Genomic DNA, 15,749 nt, shown 5'->3' with positions numbered 1-15,749 from the left:
ACGAATGCACAATACAACGTATTCAATTGATCGTTATTAAGTATTGGCGGGTGGGGTCTACCATGTGGTTCGTTTCCGAGGCTGTTGTTGTCAGCATGGAATTTTTGAACCATCGGTTTGCATCAACTTGATAGTACGTTTTACAGTTTGAATTTCTCAAATGTACGCTATTGTGTTGCATGGCCTTGATTCTTCTTATAGGTAGATTTTAAATCACGGATCTGTACCATCTCCATGATGTCTACGAGAAGAACTTCGTGATTCGGATTTCAACATCATTGGACCTCTTACATAACCTTCCAAAAGGAAGTGCTCTATTGGTAGGAATAAGTGGTGGTCAGGAGGCGCTTGATGAAAAGAAGATGCAGGATTACACAAGATTTGGATCCTTTCTAACTTTCTTGGATTGGTTCTAGGTTAAAAGTGCAAAATACTGCGAGACGCTGTGTTGCTGAAGCTACAGCATCACTATTATGGAGCAGAGCTTCGTACATTCGTTGAAGTTGTTGAGTAGAACTCAGTGGTTATAGGACACAAGAACTATAGTTTCCATACCAGAAGGATAAAAATAATCAAAAGTGACTGTTGAAAATCATAATGACACACCAGTACAGCTACAATAACTGTCCATTGAAAATTATTTACATAGAGTGCATCTAGTGTTTTAGAACAAAGAGAAAAAAGGAATTATTTCAAAAGCTCTCATCACTTTTGTCCCAGCCTGGTATGATGACAGCAGAACAAAAAAAAATACCTACGGGATAAAGTCGGTCGAACCGCACAGCACACTCGTCTTTGCTAAGCAGACGGCAAATAACACGCACAGCCAATTTGCTGCAGCGTCTGAATCCCTCATTCTCACAAGCGATAAAACTCCACACAACCTAAAGACGGAAACGGTTTGATAACAGATTACTGTGCGTCACATACAAGTACAAAATAGCTTATGTAACAAAAAAAGGAACGTGTTTTTAGTCCCTACTACAGTTAACCTCTTAATCCTCTGTAAACGGAACCTACACATATGGACATAGTTTCTACAGCACATTCACAGTTACTCTGTTAAAGAGATAAAAGGATACACAACGAATGATGTGTTCTTAAGGAAGGCCAAACAGACTCCTTGAAAGAAACTTTGCAGCAAAAAAAAGCGTAGGCGAAAAGAACTGACAGCGACGACCAATGATAATGCATCTAAGAAATTTTTACCGAGATGACCCTGTCGCACCAATCCTGTTCCTTAGCTTTTATGCTAGACTGAAGAGCAACATGGAGAAGCACTTGTAGGCCTGTCTCTACTAAATAATTCCGTTCTAAGAGTGTGTATACAAGAGAGTGTGCGTATAACAATTACCTGTTTTAGCGTTTTCCGAAGTGGTTATTTTCAATACATAGTTGATAGCGTCTCCTTTGGAGAAAAGATGAGGGAACGCTTCGCTCCATATCTGTTACGAATGAAATTATATTTTTCAGTAAGAAAAAGTTTGAAGATCGGAAGGTTCTAGAGAAAATATACAAAGTGTGCGCGATTATATAGAAATTTCTGGACCCTTCATCACGCTAGCAACCGGGGTATTCCAACACACCGATCAAAAAAAAAAAAACTTCACACATTTGATATTTGGAAATGACGCCACATTTACGTTCAGAACCCTAAAAAAAGCTTTACTACACACTCGAGTTATTGCACTAGTTGAAAAACGATAATTGGACTTCCGTTCCGGTATTCTTCTGCAGAAATTTTTCAGTCATAGCGGTGCTGTAAATTAGAGGAGGGCGGGAAAATGGAGGAGATAACAGAAAATGCACTGTCATACTACAACCCGGCATCTACTTTGCTTTGCCATAACTCGAACTTCAGTTTTTCGTTCGCAATTTAGCGGTAGTAACAAATTTGCTAAAAGACATAAAGAGAAACGGGGCAAAAACCTACCAGTTACCTAAGAGATCAACTCGAACTATACTAGCATGTCTTAAAGGCATCACCCCACGAATCTGAGGTGGTGCAGATTTCAGGTGGAGTATTCGTATACGGGATGGGAGACTACGGAGAGGGAGGTGATTCCGTCCATTTCTTGCTAATTGCCGTAAAAAACGGCCCGGAAGATGCGGCGCCGTACAAGACTGGCGCGCTCCAGTCGAACCTCTTGTACAAAATGGTGCGCCAAAACGAATGAAGCCGTATCTTCCGGGCCGTTTTTTACGGCAATTAGGAAGAAATGGACGGAATCACCCCCCTCTCCGTAGTCTCCCATCCTGTATACGAATACTCCACCTGAAATCTGCACCACCTCAGATTCGTGGGGTGATGCCTTTAATGGAATAACTATTTCATATAGAAACAAGAAAATTAATGAGATGCACATCAACGCTGTTGATTCCAACATTTTATCAAATGAACAACCTAACTCACAAAACTAAACTTTACAGCTAATAAAGATCTGCTTTTCATTACCTGGTTCGTCCCAAGTCATATAATGAACGGAATAATAACGCTACCAGTACTACTTCCACTTTTGAACATTCAACCCTTCTTCCTTTCTGTTTGTCCATAATAGGGAACTCCTTAATATACTATCTAACACCAGGTAAACTTCTCTCTTTATAATGTAAAACACCTAGCCCAAAGATAAATCATTTCAACAATTTCCTGTACTCTCTACGCAGAGTGAAATGTGCGTTGGGGTGGTAAGAGAGGTGCAGGCAAGATCAAGCGTGTGATGGATTTTCCCATCGGGGAGGAGAGTAGTGAAGGGAGGGGGTTACAAGGAGAGGGGTCGTAAGGGAGCCTGTGGGAGGCAGTAGTGAATGAAGGGGGGTCGTTAGGTACCCACAGCCGATTATCTGCAGCCGAATAAGTACCCGCGGAAGAGGCTGTCGGCAGGCATATCTTAGGCTAGTTGTGATTGTGAGAGCACCCTCATATATCACCACATCATTGAGACCATGTACCATGTTTGTAGTGCAATTACTTGGTAGAGTTGGCTTCTAGGAGGATTCAAAGAACAAAAAGATAATAACGTAGCAACGTAGGAAGTGAAAAATGAGGCAAAAACGTAAAAGATGTGTAAAAGAACAAAACAACATCAGAAAACATAAATGAAGCTGAAAACGTTCCGAAATAAAAGTCAAAACGCTAAAAAGGAGAACCTGGTCATTGGAAGACGTAGACTTGTGATTGAAAAAAGTATAAAGAAGACATAGATATATATTTGTATTTATAAAGAGTATTTAGTGGATGTAAGATACTGCAATAGTTTGTAAAAGTTTCGATTTTTTGCTTGTCTTTGTTTGCTTTACAGAAATAAAACAAGTATTTTCTATTTCCTGGGATTTCGCGCGCAATCGTTCGATGTATCTCTATACAAAAGCGATCGATACTCCGTACAGAAGCAAGACAGCGTGCTCCTGCAAGGCATGTTTCGCACCTCATCAGACGATGAGGGCCGAAGATGGATGTGATGGGCGGTGCATAGGGCAAACGCAGCGCAATGCTTTGATGACGCTATTAACTGCTGCGCAGCGGAATTGCAGTTGCCAATTTCCCCTAAGGATAGGTTGTCGCAGAGGCTGCGGGTACCTAACGATACGCACCCGTGAATGAAGGATCATGCTATATAATAACGCGCTTAGTCCGTGTCTGTGTGTTTGTCTGTGTGCCACGAAAATACTCCATAATGATGCAAAACTCTGCACCGGCGAAGTGCCGAACCATCGTCATGCACTCTACGTTTTCACCATTTTCCAAAGCTATGTGGTCATATATGTTGGCTTTGATAAGGCAAGTTAGCTTCTCTTATATGCTAGTGAGGGTAAATAAACTTTTATATTAATGTATACTTCCAGATTTGCAAACTGTCATGCTATATAGTAACGGGCTTATTCTGTCACGTGCGTGTGTCTGTGTATGTGTGTCTCAGTAAAGAAATCCAAAAAAAGAGAGGGAGACGGATACCATGGCATCGGTTTGGTGCGCTGGAACTTCAAGGCGGTAAAATTGGGTGAGACGGGTCCTACGGCGACGAATTCGTGAGCCAGATAGCTGAAAATGGGGCGGGACGGGTCCCACGGGGTCGGGTGCGCCGGTGCCAGAAAGCTATAGAATGGGGAGAGACGGGTTCCGCTGCGATGGATTGGTGCGCGTGAGCCCCAACGCAGTAGAATGGATTTCTATGGTTACTTCACATATCTAATTGCCAGCATGTCTCCCTAACGCTGCTATCATCCTCTTTTCAAAAGGAGGAAACACATGTGTGAACGGCTGTTTAAATGCAGCACATAGTAACCAACAGTTTATGCGATCTGACGTAGAACGTTATTTTTATCACTACGATATAGTGGCCACAGGTATGAAACGGTTGCAACGTCCCATTTATCTTTTGCGACATGCTAGTTACTGCGCGATAATACTGCATTATGCACACCAATTCGACGCCCCGGGACCCGACCCCCCTTTTATAGCTATCTGACGCTGGCGCACCAATACGACGCCATCGGACCCGTTGCACCCCTTTACCGCTCTACGATGCCGCCGCACCACTTCAACGCCGGTGGACCCGTTATAGCATGATTCTCCTTAAGCGTGATCATATTCTCTTCGTATCAATTAGCGAACAACTGAACTAAGTATGTACCATATCTAATACAATCACATATTCTGCAGCATCACATATATGCCGTTACACTGCGAAAAGGGACAGAATACTAGTTACCAGCTCCTAGAATGTTCTCACGGACATCTCTCCATGGAGTTGAAGTCATGAAGCAGTTTCGAAAAAATAATCGAGCAATGGAACACATTTGAGTACTGGTGTCAGAACGCCTGCTATTCAGGACCAATAGCTTTAATCACCTTGGCGGAGAAAATTTCAGATACACCCAAATTTAGAGTAGAGTTCTAAGCATCTGTTAAATCAAATAGCGCCATATAGAATGGCCATGACTTTGTTATTTGTGCCCTTAGCGATTTTCCCCTTGATCTCATTCAAATTTCTAGAAAATCTTTTTTATTTTGAGTCTGTGGGCTGAAATGTTGTACTGTACTGTCGAGACGTCCATGTAATGCAAAAAGAATTCAGATGGAGGTGTTGTTATCCAAAATGATAATGGAGGATTGACTAGAAGCAAAGAGCAGATTGAAGAAGCTTGACTTAATAATTATTTGAGAAAGCAGCAGATATTGAGATGCTAAGCAATCAATTGAAGTCCCACAAGGTCCCCGATATACCTACTTACGAGCGAATATTGGTCTTCTGTAACGCGGACCCTAACAAATCTTCACTAAACGTAACGCTGGACTTTGCATCACCAGGCGAATGAAATTAATGTAGACGCACGAGAATCAGTCCAATATCCCTACTTTGTGAGCGAATAATGGTTTTCTACGTACCCAAAGAAAAAGCGCAGCCAACCAAAACTATCACAAACCTTCACCAAACGTAATACATGCGGCAACTTCGATATAGCGTCGACATTTCCACAATCAGCGTCATTTTTTACACGTGTAAGCACTTTTAGCAGCTCCTAAACCCAATTAAAAATGTTTAGATACGTCTTAAATGAACTATTCCTTTATTTCGTTACAATGAGAAATGCTTGAACTTACGACAGTGCCATCCGGATCCATTATGAGTGGAGCGACTCTTTCGATGTATCTCCTAATATTTGTTTGGCAATCCTTCGGAATGCTGGTTGCCTCCAAAGAACGTTGAACAAGCTCTTTCTATAAGAATAATGACTACATCATGCTCATATATAGGGACGATCAACAATATATTACGAAAACATTAGCCTAACGCGCCCCTCAAAATCCTCGGTGTTCATCACAGCGTAGCACAACTGTAAGGAGATTGCTCATGTATGAATACAGCTAACCAATTCGCCAGTTGCTTCTTACAGTAACATTCCGAAAGCAGGCAGATATCGCGCACAAAGTTCGGGCCTTCATAGTCTCACGTGAGCGACAAAGGCTGAGCAAAAAAAAAAACCATACCTAAGCAAAAAAAAAAACTTACATTTTTACTAGTTGACTTAATTAACTGTAGTTACTTTGTCACGATATTTCTAATGATCTTCTTCTAGAACTGTATTTCTTATGGAACAGTAGGTGTACTGCATAAGAGTATGTAGGAAGGCGTCAGCCGATCACTCGTGATCGAAACGAATCACCTCTGTGTAAGTACTAACGTGTGGAAACATTTCTTGCGCTCTTCCAGAGATTCATCCTTTACTGTGACCCTAGTCTTGCCATCTGGAGCCTATGAACTCAACTCGTCAACGAACACACGCGACGACTGCGCTAATGCGTCAAAATGCTAAACTGGGGAAATATAGAACTGCTCTCGGGTAAACCATTTGAACAAAGATGAAAGCGAAAATACAGGTAATCGATATAAGTCGTGCAGTCGTAGATGGTGATGAACGTAATCAGTCGACATGAACGGGTTATTCTTCATTTTACCGTGCAGCCGAAGAGAAAAAGTAAGGTGAAAAACAATTGGAACTGAAAGATCCGAAACTTGCTGGAGAGCAGCTGTCACCCTGTGGTATTATCTGTGATTGGCAGGCACTAATGCTCATACATTTTCGTCCAGTTCATGCATCTGAGATGGAGTGGGGAAAAGACGAGAGGGGCTGGTGGTTTTGATGTTTAGATAGTAGGTCAATGCGATCCATTCCTCTCAAGAACGTACGTAGTTACATATATTTAATGCATACAAATATATTTGATTACTCAACTTTAAAATTCTACGTTCAGTACAACGCAAGGGCTCACTTCGGGTGCTATGTTCATGTTCTTCTGACGACAATATATGGAAATAAGTTCCTGAATATAGCGCTAGTACAATTGCGAAAGTTGGAGCTTCACGCTCACTGCTACGCAAGTATATTTGCATTTTCGAGAGGAATTGCTGCTTTATACGTACCGAAGGAGGCTTATCTCCAGAAGACTCAAAAGTACAATATTTTGTTATCTTGGATCTGGGAGGGAACATTAACAAAATTTATCTTCTGGAAAACTACGTCTACAAATTATTATAGCAGACTTCGACTTCACAGCGTAACACAGTTTCTCCGTCATTCTTTAATAACACAAACGAGAGCTTACCTATTATTAAAGACTTTTTTGTCGTTCGTAGAAAGCTGTGATATGATTGCCCCACATATAAATCGTTAACATCAAAAACTACTACTTAAGGATAGTGCACAGTGTAGATCTTTCGCCTTGGGTGACAAACTGTAACAACGCGGTGGTTTGCCAGCCCCGCTTGTCTGTGAGACTAGTTAGTTTGTTTTCCTGTTTAGACCCGAGACATATAAAATCATTGCACACGAAATACCAAAAATAAAAAATAATTGCATGTTTTAAAGGAAGTTAGGAAAAGCAGGAAATTCGAACAGTTGTTGAATGATGGATTCAAGTCTGTTCACAACGCACACACAGATCCAGTTTAAAATTTAATCAAAACGTGAGATGACGAAAATCCTTTCGAATGTACCGTAGTGCAAAGTTGGTCCAAAAAGTTCCGCGCTTGACTGAAAGATTCGCCACACTACTTTAGATTCTGCCACAGAAATTCTTAAAAACAAGGTGAGGTAATTTCAGCTTTTTACATAAAATTTTCAAAAACTAGTTTTTTAGGCAATTCATCACAAAAGCAAGTAGTTTTTGAGACATACATTGATGATGTTCTGTTGTATGCAGATATAGGCAACAGGTTTTCGATCTGCTGAACAATACATATGTTTGGAACCGTGCTAAGAGTTCAGCCTTATTATTAGAGATTAATACATAGAATTATATAATAATAGAAGCTGTTTTTAGAGGAACAGAGTTTAGAAAGACAGGTAAAATAATTATGGTCTGACGAAATGCAAGAAAAGCAACAAAAACGTGGCGTGTAAACAATGCTTTGAAAAAACCTAATCCAAATTAACATTAGAAAATGTTAGATTTTATCATGTTCCGAAAATGCAATGCAATAGGTGATGCCTTGAATAAGCGCATTATAAATTTCAGACTGTTGCAATTGTACCCATTACAAAGTTCAACATTTTGGAACGTCGTCAGCTTTATGCTTTCTGGTGTTGTTTTGTTTTTGAAGGAATTTTTTAAGTTTTTGCTTCATTTTCATTTTTTTACTTCCTTTCCCTTTCTACGTTGCTACGCTGTTGCCTTCTTGTTCTCTGAACTTTCCTAGAAGCCAACTCTATCACGTATTTTTGATACAAGCACAGCGCACGTCTTCAGTGACAGCGCAGGGCGGAGGCGGCGCAAGGGGTAGAGCGTTGCAATAGATGGTTTCGCACACAACAGCATTGTGGAGGCGGCTGTTTGCAGTGATGCAGGGAGAGATGAGCGGAACTACCCCCGTCTCCATAATCTACGACTCCGTATACGGATACTCCATCTGAAATCCATACACCACCTCAGATTCGTGGTATGCTGCCTTTAAATTGGATCTTTTTTTAAGAGTGGCAAAGGTTGTTGCAGAATTTGCAACTTGTTCTGTTTTCTCTCATCAACGTTTCATTTTTGTCCTTTGTCTGTACTTTAATTAGATTTTGACTTGTTTGATCGTCGAAAATCACTTCGCACTGCCCTATAGGCAGTAAGGGACGCTACGCGTGCAAGGGTGGCGCGCTGCAATAAAAGGCATCGTACAAAACAGCATTCAGAGGCTGGCTGCTTGCAGTGATTCAGGGAGAGATGAGCGGAACCAACCCGGTCTCCATAATCTATGACTCCGTATACGGATACTCCACCTGAAATCCGTACCACCCCAGATTCGTGGAATGCTGCCTTTAAGCGGTACCAAAATGTTTCAAATATTCAGCTAGTAAATACATCTCGCTCATGCCGAAAACCGAATAGCACTACTACATCGATACGAATACGAATACGAAATAGTGAGATACATATAATACTTTGAAGATCAAAACTCACGCAAGTATCTTCCACTTTAGAGGTTTTATAGTCGATAGAGACGAAGTATTCAGCACATTCAAAACATCTTTGGTCTGCCGAAAGAAGGTTGACAAAATGCTTCAAAGCGATTGAAAACTGCGAAAAAAAAAAGCAAATTAAAGTTCGGAAACATAAAATGCTTCAAAATCTTCAACGGCGTGAAATACTGAAACAAACTGGGGATGGAATGACGAATTTGGGAATACCTACTCCAGCAGGATCATGATGTGTGCTACTTATACGTTGAATTTTGGACTGCAACTCCGCCACTGCTTGCCGAGATATGATCTGCAACATTTCACGCAAAATACGTCGATGGCTTGATGATCGTGACACTATTTCAGTAAACACCCTGGAAAAAATTGTACAGAGTTAGTATTTTAAAAATCCGTAACTGTTCATGAATCAATTAGAGAACAGCACTTACTGCATTTCTAAGTTGTCCAATTTACAGAATAAGTCTACCATGGACCTAATTCGTCTTTTCATCTCCATTTTATAAGGAATTATGTAAGAAGAAAAGTATCGTTCAATCAACGATCTGAAAAATTCGCACTAAATTAACAGCGCTTATATTTCTGTAGTGAAGAAACTGTGCCCATAAAAAAGTACTTCTCCTCCGTCATGCTCGCAAGCATGTATAGCCCAAGCGCCTTCTTTGGGATCACTGCAACTGCGGCCACTTCTGATGCAGTGTGCTCATCACCCATGATAACTTTAAAGTACAGATGTAACAACTTCGTTATAGCTTCTTGACGTATTTTTGGCTGCAACAACACGCACATTCAGACTTGGAAATTAAAAAGTCGACACCGAAGCATAGAGAACCAAAAGGAGTCACCTTTTTGTCTCTCATTCGATCGCAACATGCAATGATCAGTGATTCGTTAACAGCTTCGAGCTTTTTTCTCGCAGTTTCAATAATGCACAGCACGGCCGTGAGTCGAACACCATCATCGAGATCGCGAGTAAGGCTACCGAGTGCAGCTAAAACGTCGTCATTGATAACACGATTGACTTCTTCGGCAATCCCAAAGTAAGCGGTCGAAATACTCACATGAGACTTGCCCTCTGAGTTGACTGTGACGCAACAATATCTCATGGGAATCCCTGGCACACACATCTCTGACATCGGGTGAGGTGTCCTTAAACCTAAAAGTGCTAACATAACTAACGGAAACTAAAATATACAGACTTACCATATCCCATAAAAAATATTATTATCTTTCCAAAACAATATCCGATAGTAGTATTAATCGTACTAAAACTTCGCCGTTTTCTATACTCAGTACTGGAACTAATCTTCTACTCACTTTAATTTCAATATTGTGTAGCATTTGATGGATGTATACGTGTCAAACTGAAATTCCATTTAGAGAAATATATAAGAAGTAAAGTAACTCGAATTGCGATACAAGTTGCATATGCTAAGAAAGAAGCCTGTAAATTATCACCAAGAAGTCCGTGGAATCAGGTTTTTCTTGAAAATAAATGTCAGCTTGATTGGAGAAAGTAACAGGATTATCCTTAAGGGTCAAGGATGAAGTGCACTTCGTTGATTAATCCCTATGGGAATGCGCACACGCGTTCAATTTCACTTCAGAATCGTTTGAGGTTTATGAAGGTGTATCCACCTTTTAAAATGACTTGCTAGGTCGACCAGATATGTCAAATCAGTGTTTTTACCCTCCTACACAGATCTAGCACCCATTTCTCGACTATAGAGTGATGAAAGGCTTAGATGGCGATTTCGAACCACCGATCGTGCAGTCACAGTCTTTTTACCGACTGCGCTACGCCCTTCAAGATTTCCCTTATTACGGAAAAACCTGCCAAAAAGCAAAGATAAGGGAAATAAAAAGGCAGAGGAAAAAGTCGAAAAGAAAAAAAAAGGTACTTAACTGTTGCCGATATTAACAAGTCGATTTCCACATACATTGGATTTAATGTATGCGTAACTCTTATATTATGAACATATTAACAACAACAACAACAACTAATTGCTCGTTTCAATGGGATCCTTGCAAATTTGATTCAGTAGGTCTTCCTAGGTATATTTTTTTTTTCATAGCGTAAAGATAATTGTAGTGCAGTGTTTATTAGGATTAGGATATTAGGAGTATTATTAGGATATTAGTAATGTTCTCAGAAGTTCGCAGTAACGGCACGATAAGACTTTCAGATATGATGTATATGATAGACACTATAAGATAGTAAAAAGAGAATGGAAATAAATATTAAATGAGGAAAAATCAAACATTTAACTTCGTAGAAAACAGTCAGATTTGCGAACTTAGTTTACGTTCGTGAGGGCGCATTGGAATGGATACTAGATCAGAGTGAAATGAGTAGTTAATAAATGGGAACTTCGTCCACAGATTTTACTTCATCTCTGAAGGAAGACGAGCAAAATTTGAACGCTAGAAGGTTTATGACAATGTTTTTGACAGTCAATTAATGTTCTGTTATTTGAACAAACAAATCAAGATGCAAGCTTGAACCAAAATAAGCGCCAATGAAGGAACATTCACTGTCTAACACTGTGATGAACTGCATTAAAATAGAACATTATTCACCACCTTTTCATATAATTTTTCCACAACTTAGGGTGTTCTTCATAAAAACGAGATCTATCATTAGATGCTAGTTTTCCCACCAGTTTTGTGGCAAGTAAGCGTTGATTGTCATCCTTTGCCTGAAACATTTACAATAACCCTTCGATTTCCACTTTCGACTAAAATCTTGTATGTCGTAAACGACTAAAATGTCAACTAACAAGTAACGAAGACGAAAGCTGTGGCAATACAGGAGCAATGAGTTCTGGAGCCACGTCATGAAGTTCCAGTATAACATCATGCAGTTTCTTACGACCGCTTCCTACCATCTCACATTCTTCTGGAAGACTCCCAGCCAACAATGATTGAGTTAACAACTACAACTTTCAAACGTAACAGTGAAATCTTCACGAAACGTTTACAATACACCTACCAACTGGATTACTGCTTCTAGAGAAGTCTGTGATTCCTGAATGATCTGGCGGGACATGTTATAGGATTCTCTGCTGTTTAACTAAAAATGTGAAATATTAAAGGCATCGTATTACGAAACTGGCGATGTTTGGACCCCTGAAGCAGGGTAAAGAGGCTTCCGGACAGTTTTAAGCGAATACCTCTGGGACAATATGTATCTAGTGGATATCCCCAAAGAGACGCAAACGTGACTCGATGAAGCAACGCTCCAGTCGTTCATGGAGACACACAACCGTCCAAGATGTTGTTTTGGCTAAAGAGGCGCCGAGAACTACAGTTACAAGGGATTATAGAAAAAGAATTCATAATTAGAGTTGTCGAAATTAATGAATCAAAGAAATCACCAAGTAAGACAACTACAAAACAAATTAATTACCCTAATGTGGATGGGAGAGTGAAAATGTACACGACATTTTAAAAAGTAATTCACTGAAAACTACATGACGTATTAAGTTGTATGGTAATTAATTTGTATTGTAGTTGTCTTACATGTTGATTTCTTTGATTCAGTAATTTCGACAACTCTAATTATGAATTCTTTTTCTATAATCCCTTGTAATATAATGACTTTAAACTACATATATATATATATATATATATAAATAAATATATATATATATATATACATACACATATATATACATATGTATATATACATATATATATATATATATATATATACATATATATATATATATATATATATATATATATATATATATATATATATGTGAAATTTCTCACTGAAAACAGAAACACAGCAAAATTTCCATCACAAAATCCCAATAAAAACATCCGATTTTTGGAGATTGCTCAAGGGATCCTGAACTATATCATAGCATTTTAAAAAAGTTCGTGATTACTTATAGAGATTATATCCTTTTCGTTGTCTGCGACACAGCGCACGATCACTGGTAAATAAGTAGTCAACTATTTGGGCAGCAACGAAGGCGAATCCCTTTAGGATACATACACAGTATGCACCATCGCTAATTGTTCAGACAAAGCATGATCGAAGGCATGCCACGAGAGCCTCTTTACCCCCATTCGGGATCTCTTGCGGACAATACAGGGAACGACTATACCTTACATTGTCGGAGAAAACGTAGTTGGAGGTGGGAAAGGAGGAGGCACTCAGTGGCGCACTTATTTCTGGACACTATCTTACTTTTTTCTCTGGGTAACTTTAGCTTACATGTCATAGATTCTCTAAGAGTGACGCTTATGTCTCAAGGTTCCGACTAATTTAGTTACCTCCACGAATCTGGGATGGTGCGGGTTTCAGGCGGGTTACACCTATACGAGACATAGATTATGGGGAAGAAAGTGATTCCGCACATTTCTTCCTAATTGCCGTAAAAACGGCTCGGAAGATGCTGCTTCGAGCGTTCCGGGGCGCTATTTTCTACAATCAGTTTGGAGCGGAGAGTGCATTGGAGCGCGCCAGCTTTGTGCATGCGCCGCATCTTCCGGGCCGCTTTTTTTACGGCAATTAGGAAGAAATGGACCGAATCACCCTCCTTCCCATGATCTACGACCCCGTATAGTATAACCCACCTGAAACCCGCACCACCCCAGATTCGTGGGGTGATGCCTTGAAGAGCGCCATTCAGGGCCCTTCCCTCCCTCTCCCCCCCTCCCCCCAATTACACTTTACTCATACTGTCTATGAGAGATCCCAACATCGCCAATTTCGAGATACCCTTTAATCAAAATATTTAGGAAGTATCATAGTAGAAGGAGAAACATTCCGCGGACCTTTTGCGGGTTAATTAAATAGAAGAAAAGTACGTCGAGTACTTCTGCAGAAACTTGATCAACATCACGCAAAAGCTTGGAGATAATTCCAATCAGAAGACCAATGATCTAATAGAATTAATTAAATAATCATGAGAAAGAAGATGGTACAGTGGTACAACCTTATCTCGACTTTCACTTCTCTCATCATCATCTTCTTCGGTTGTGCTTCCATCTTCTGACGTCGCACGCACCCCGCTCTTCCAATCTTTACTGTTGGCAACTTCCATAGATGTTTTCAACAGCATGCGGATCACCTGACTAGCATCGGTTGGAGGTAGTTCTAGCGCAAGAACTAAGGTACTCACGACATTAAGGTTCTGTAAGAATAACTTTCCCCAATTTATATGAAAACAACTGAAACTGTAATAAAATATAATCAGACTGACTTCAAGAAGATAAAAATAACGACGAAAAAGAGGATTCGTGGGCGACTCGAGGCCTTTTAACGTCCGAACAATGAAAAGTAGAACGTCCTTAAGGTGTGATATGAACGAAAACAAACGGATCACTGAAGGATTTATCCGCCGAAAAGTGAACGTACCTTTAGTTGTGAAGGGTCCCCAAATGGAACGCTTGGAGCGAAGACACGCAGTATGTCCGCAAGACAACACGCAAGCCAAATTTGTACATCTTTGCAGTCATTCTCCAAAAAGCAGCTCTTCGCTAAGTGGCATATCAGTGTGCGATACCTATCCGGACGCCCACTTTCGTCATTCGTGTCAGACACTTGCAGCGCTTCTGATAGCACCTGCAGAAATCCTCACACATCGCATTCAAAGGAATTTCGTCTACTCAATATTAATGTAAAAGATTGAGGAACACCAGCACAAAATAACAACACTAGACAAGAAGAAACGGCAAAAAAATGAAAGCTACTTGGCTCCAATCTAAGCAAAAATATGCATGCACAAATGCTTCGTTCATACTCAACTACTGGAAAAGCGTAAAAGTTTCGCATAGAATTGCTCTCGCTGCATATCCACATATGAACATCTGTCAATATGTGAGCATGTAGGTTACTAGGTTCCATGTAAACTTTTTTACTACATTAGTTCAATAAGCAACATCATACCTTTAGTCTTTTGACGAGCTCACCATTTCCACTCGAGCATGGTATTGGTGAACAGCTTGGAGGGTACTCAACGTCTTCTTTCATCGTAATGCAGAAAGGACGAATGCGAACTAGCCCCGATCGATCGGGAGCTTAAAATGCGTATGTTGCAAAGAACGAATCCTCAATTCAAAAAACATAAAGTAAAACGCCAGCATGTCAACATACGGATACAGCATTCGAAGCTTCAAAAAGAATTATTGAAATAGATACAGCTTTTCTACATAATCAGTTCCAAACGAGTTCTATTCAGAATAAATTCATATTGGACTTCTTACAATCCACTTCATTCCTCAAAACAACAACTTGGGATTCCTGAAGAGTAGCATACACCTTAGGACGCGATGAAATTCCCGCCCAACTCCGCGGCGAACAATTAGAGTCGTTCTAAGGTCAGTTATCTTTTTCCGGCGGCAGCGCCGCTGCGAAATTATTTTATAGCGCGGCAACACCTCTTTTCATCCATGCAGGAGACTGAAGTTGTAAGTTGTCGTTCTTGAACCACCTCGAGTATTAAGTATAGCTTATCCTACTCGTATACCTGCACAAGCGCTGGAGAAAATGTAGTTGGGGAGCACAGGAGAAAATGTGGTTGGCGTCTCAGTGATTCCCTTACTTCTGGACGCTCTATCTTACCTTTTTTCACCTAGTAACTTTAGCTTACATGTCATAGATCCTCTAAGACTAATACTTAGGTCTTTTGGCCCCGCATGATCTAGTTATTTACTTCCAGAAATAAGTTATACATCTCAACTATTCAAGTTCTCTAACCACATTTTACCCCAAACATTTTAGACTACGAGACTTGCCATGTCCACCGACAGATATCTCCCCATACCCA

General features: G+C 40.2%; 1 protein-coding gene across 2 annotated transcripts; it reads right to left on the bottom strand.

Annotated features, from left to right (window-relative positions):
* Positions 1 to 471: 471 nt before the first annotated feature.
* RB195_010508 (uncharacterized protein) lies at positions 472 to 14,953 on the bottom strand (the record flags this gene model as incomplete). Of its 2 annotated transcripts, XM_064191551.1 has the most annotated exons (20): positions 472 to 540; positions 759 to 884; positions 1,210 to 1,298; positions 1,355 to 1,445; positions 5,428 to 5,523; positions 5,606 to 5,722; positions 8,948 to 9,064; positions 9,179 to 9,320; positions 9,396 to 9,509; positions 9,581 to 9,735; positions 9,810 to 9,955; positions 10,026 to 10,120; positions 11,548 to 11,663; positions 11,745 to 11,900; positions 11,957 to 12,037; positions 13,756 to 13,863; positions 13,917 to 14,114; positions 14,184 to 14,270; positions 14,339 to 14,545; positions 14,870 to 14,953. In XM_064191551.1, 20 exons carry the CDS (start codon positions 14,951 to 14,953, stop codon positions 472 to 474), a joined length of 2,394 nt encoding a protein of 797 aa, XP_064049134.1. The 2 variants fall into 2 exon arrangements, with proteins under 2 accessions (XP_064049134.1, XP_064049135.1); XM_064191552.1 differs by lacking the exon at positions 472 to 540 and having other exon boundaries at positions 693 to 884.
* Between the last annotated feature and the right edge of the window lie 796 nt (positions 14,954 to 15,749).

Source organism: Necator americanus, chromosome III (assembly GCF_031761385.1).
Source record: "Necator americanus strain Aroian chromosome III, whole genome shotgun sequence".
Classification (NCBI taxonomy): domain Eukaryota; kingdom Metazoa; phylum Nematoda; class Chromadorea; order Rhabditida; family Ancylostomatidae; genus Necator; species Necator americanus.
Note: the sequence above shows the minus strand (reverse complement) of the source record. Positions and strands in the feature narration are given on the sequence as shown.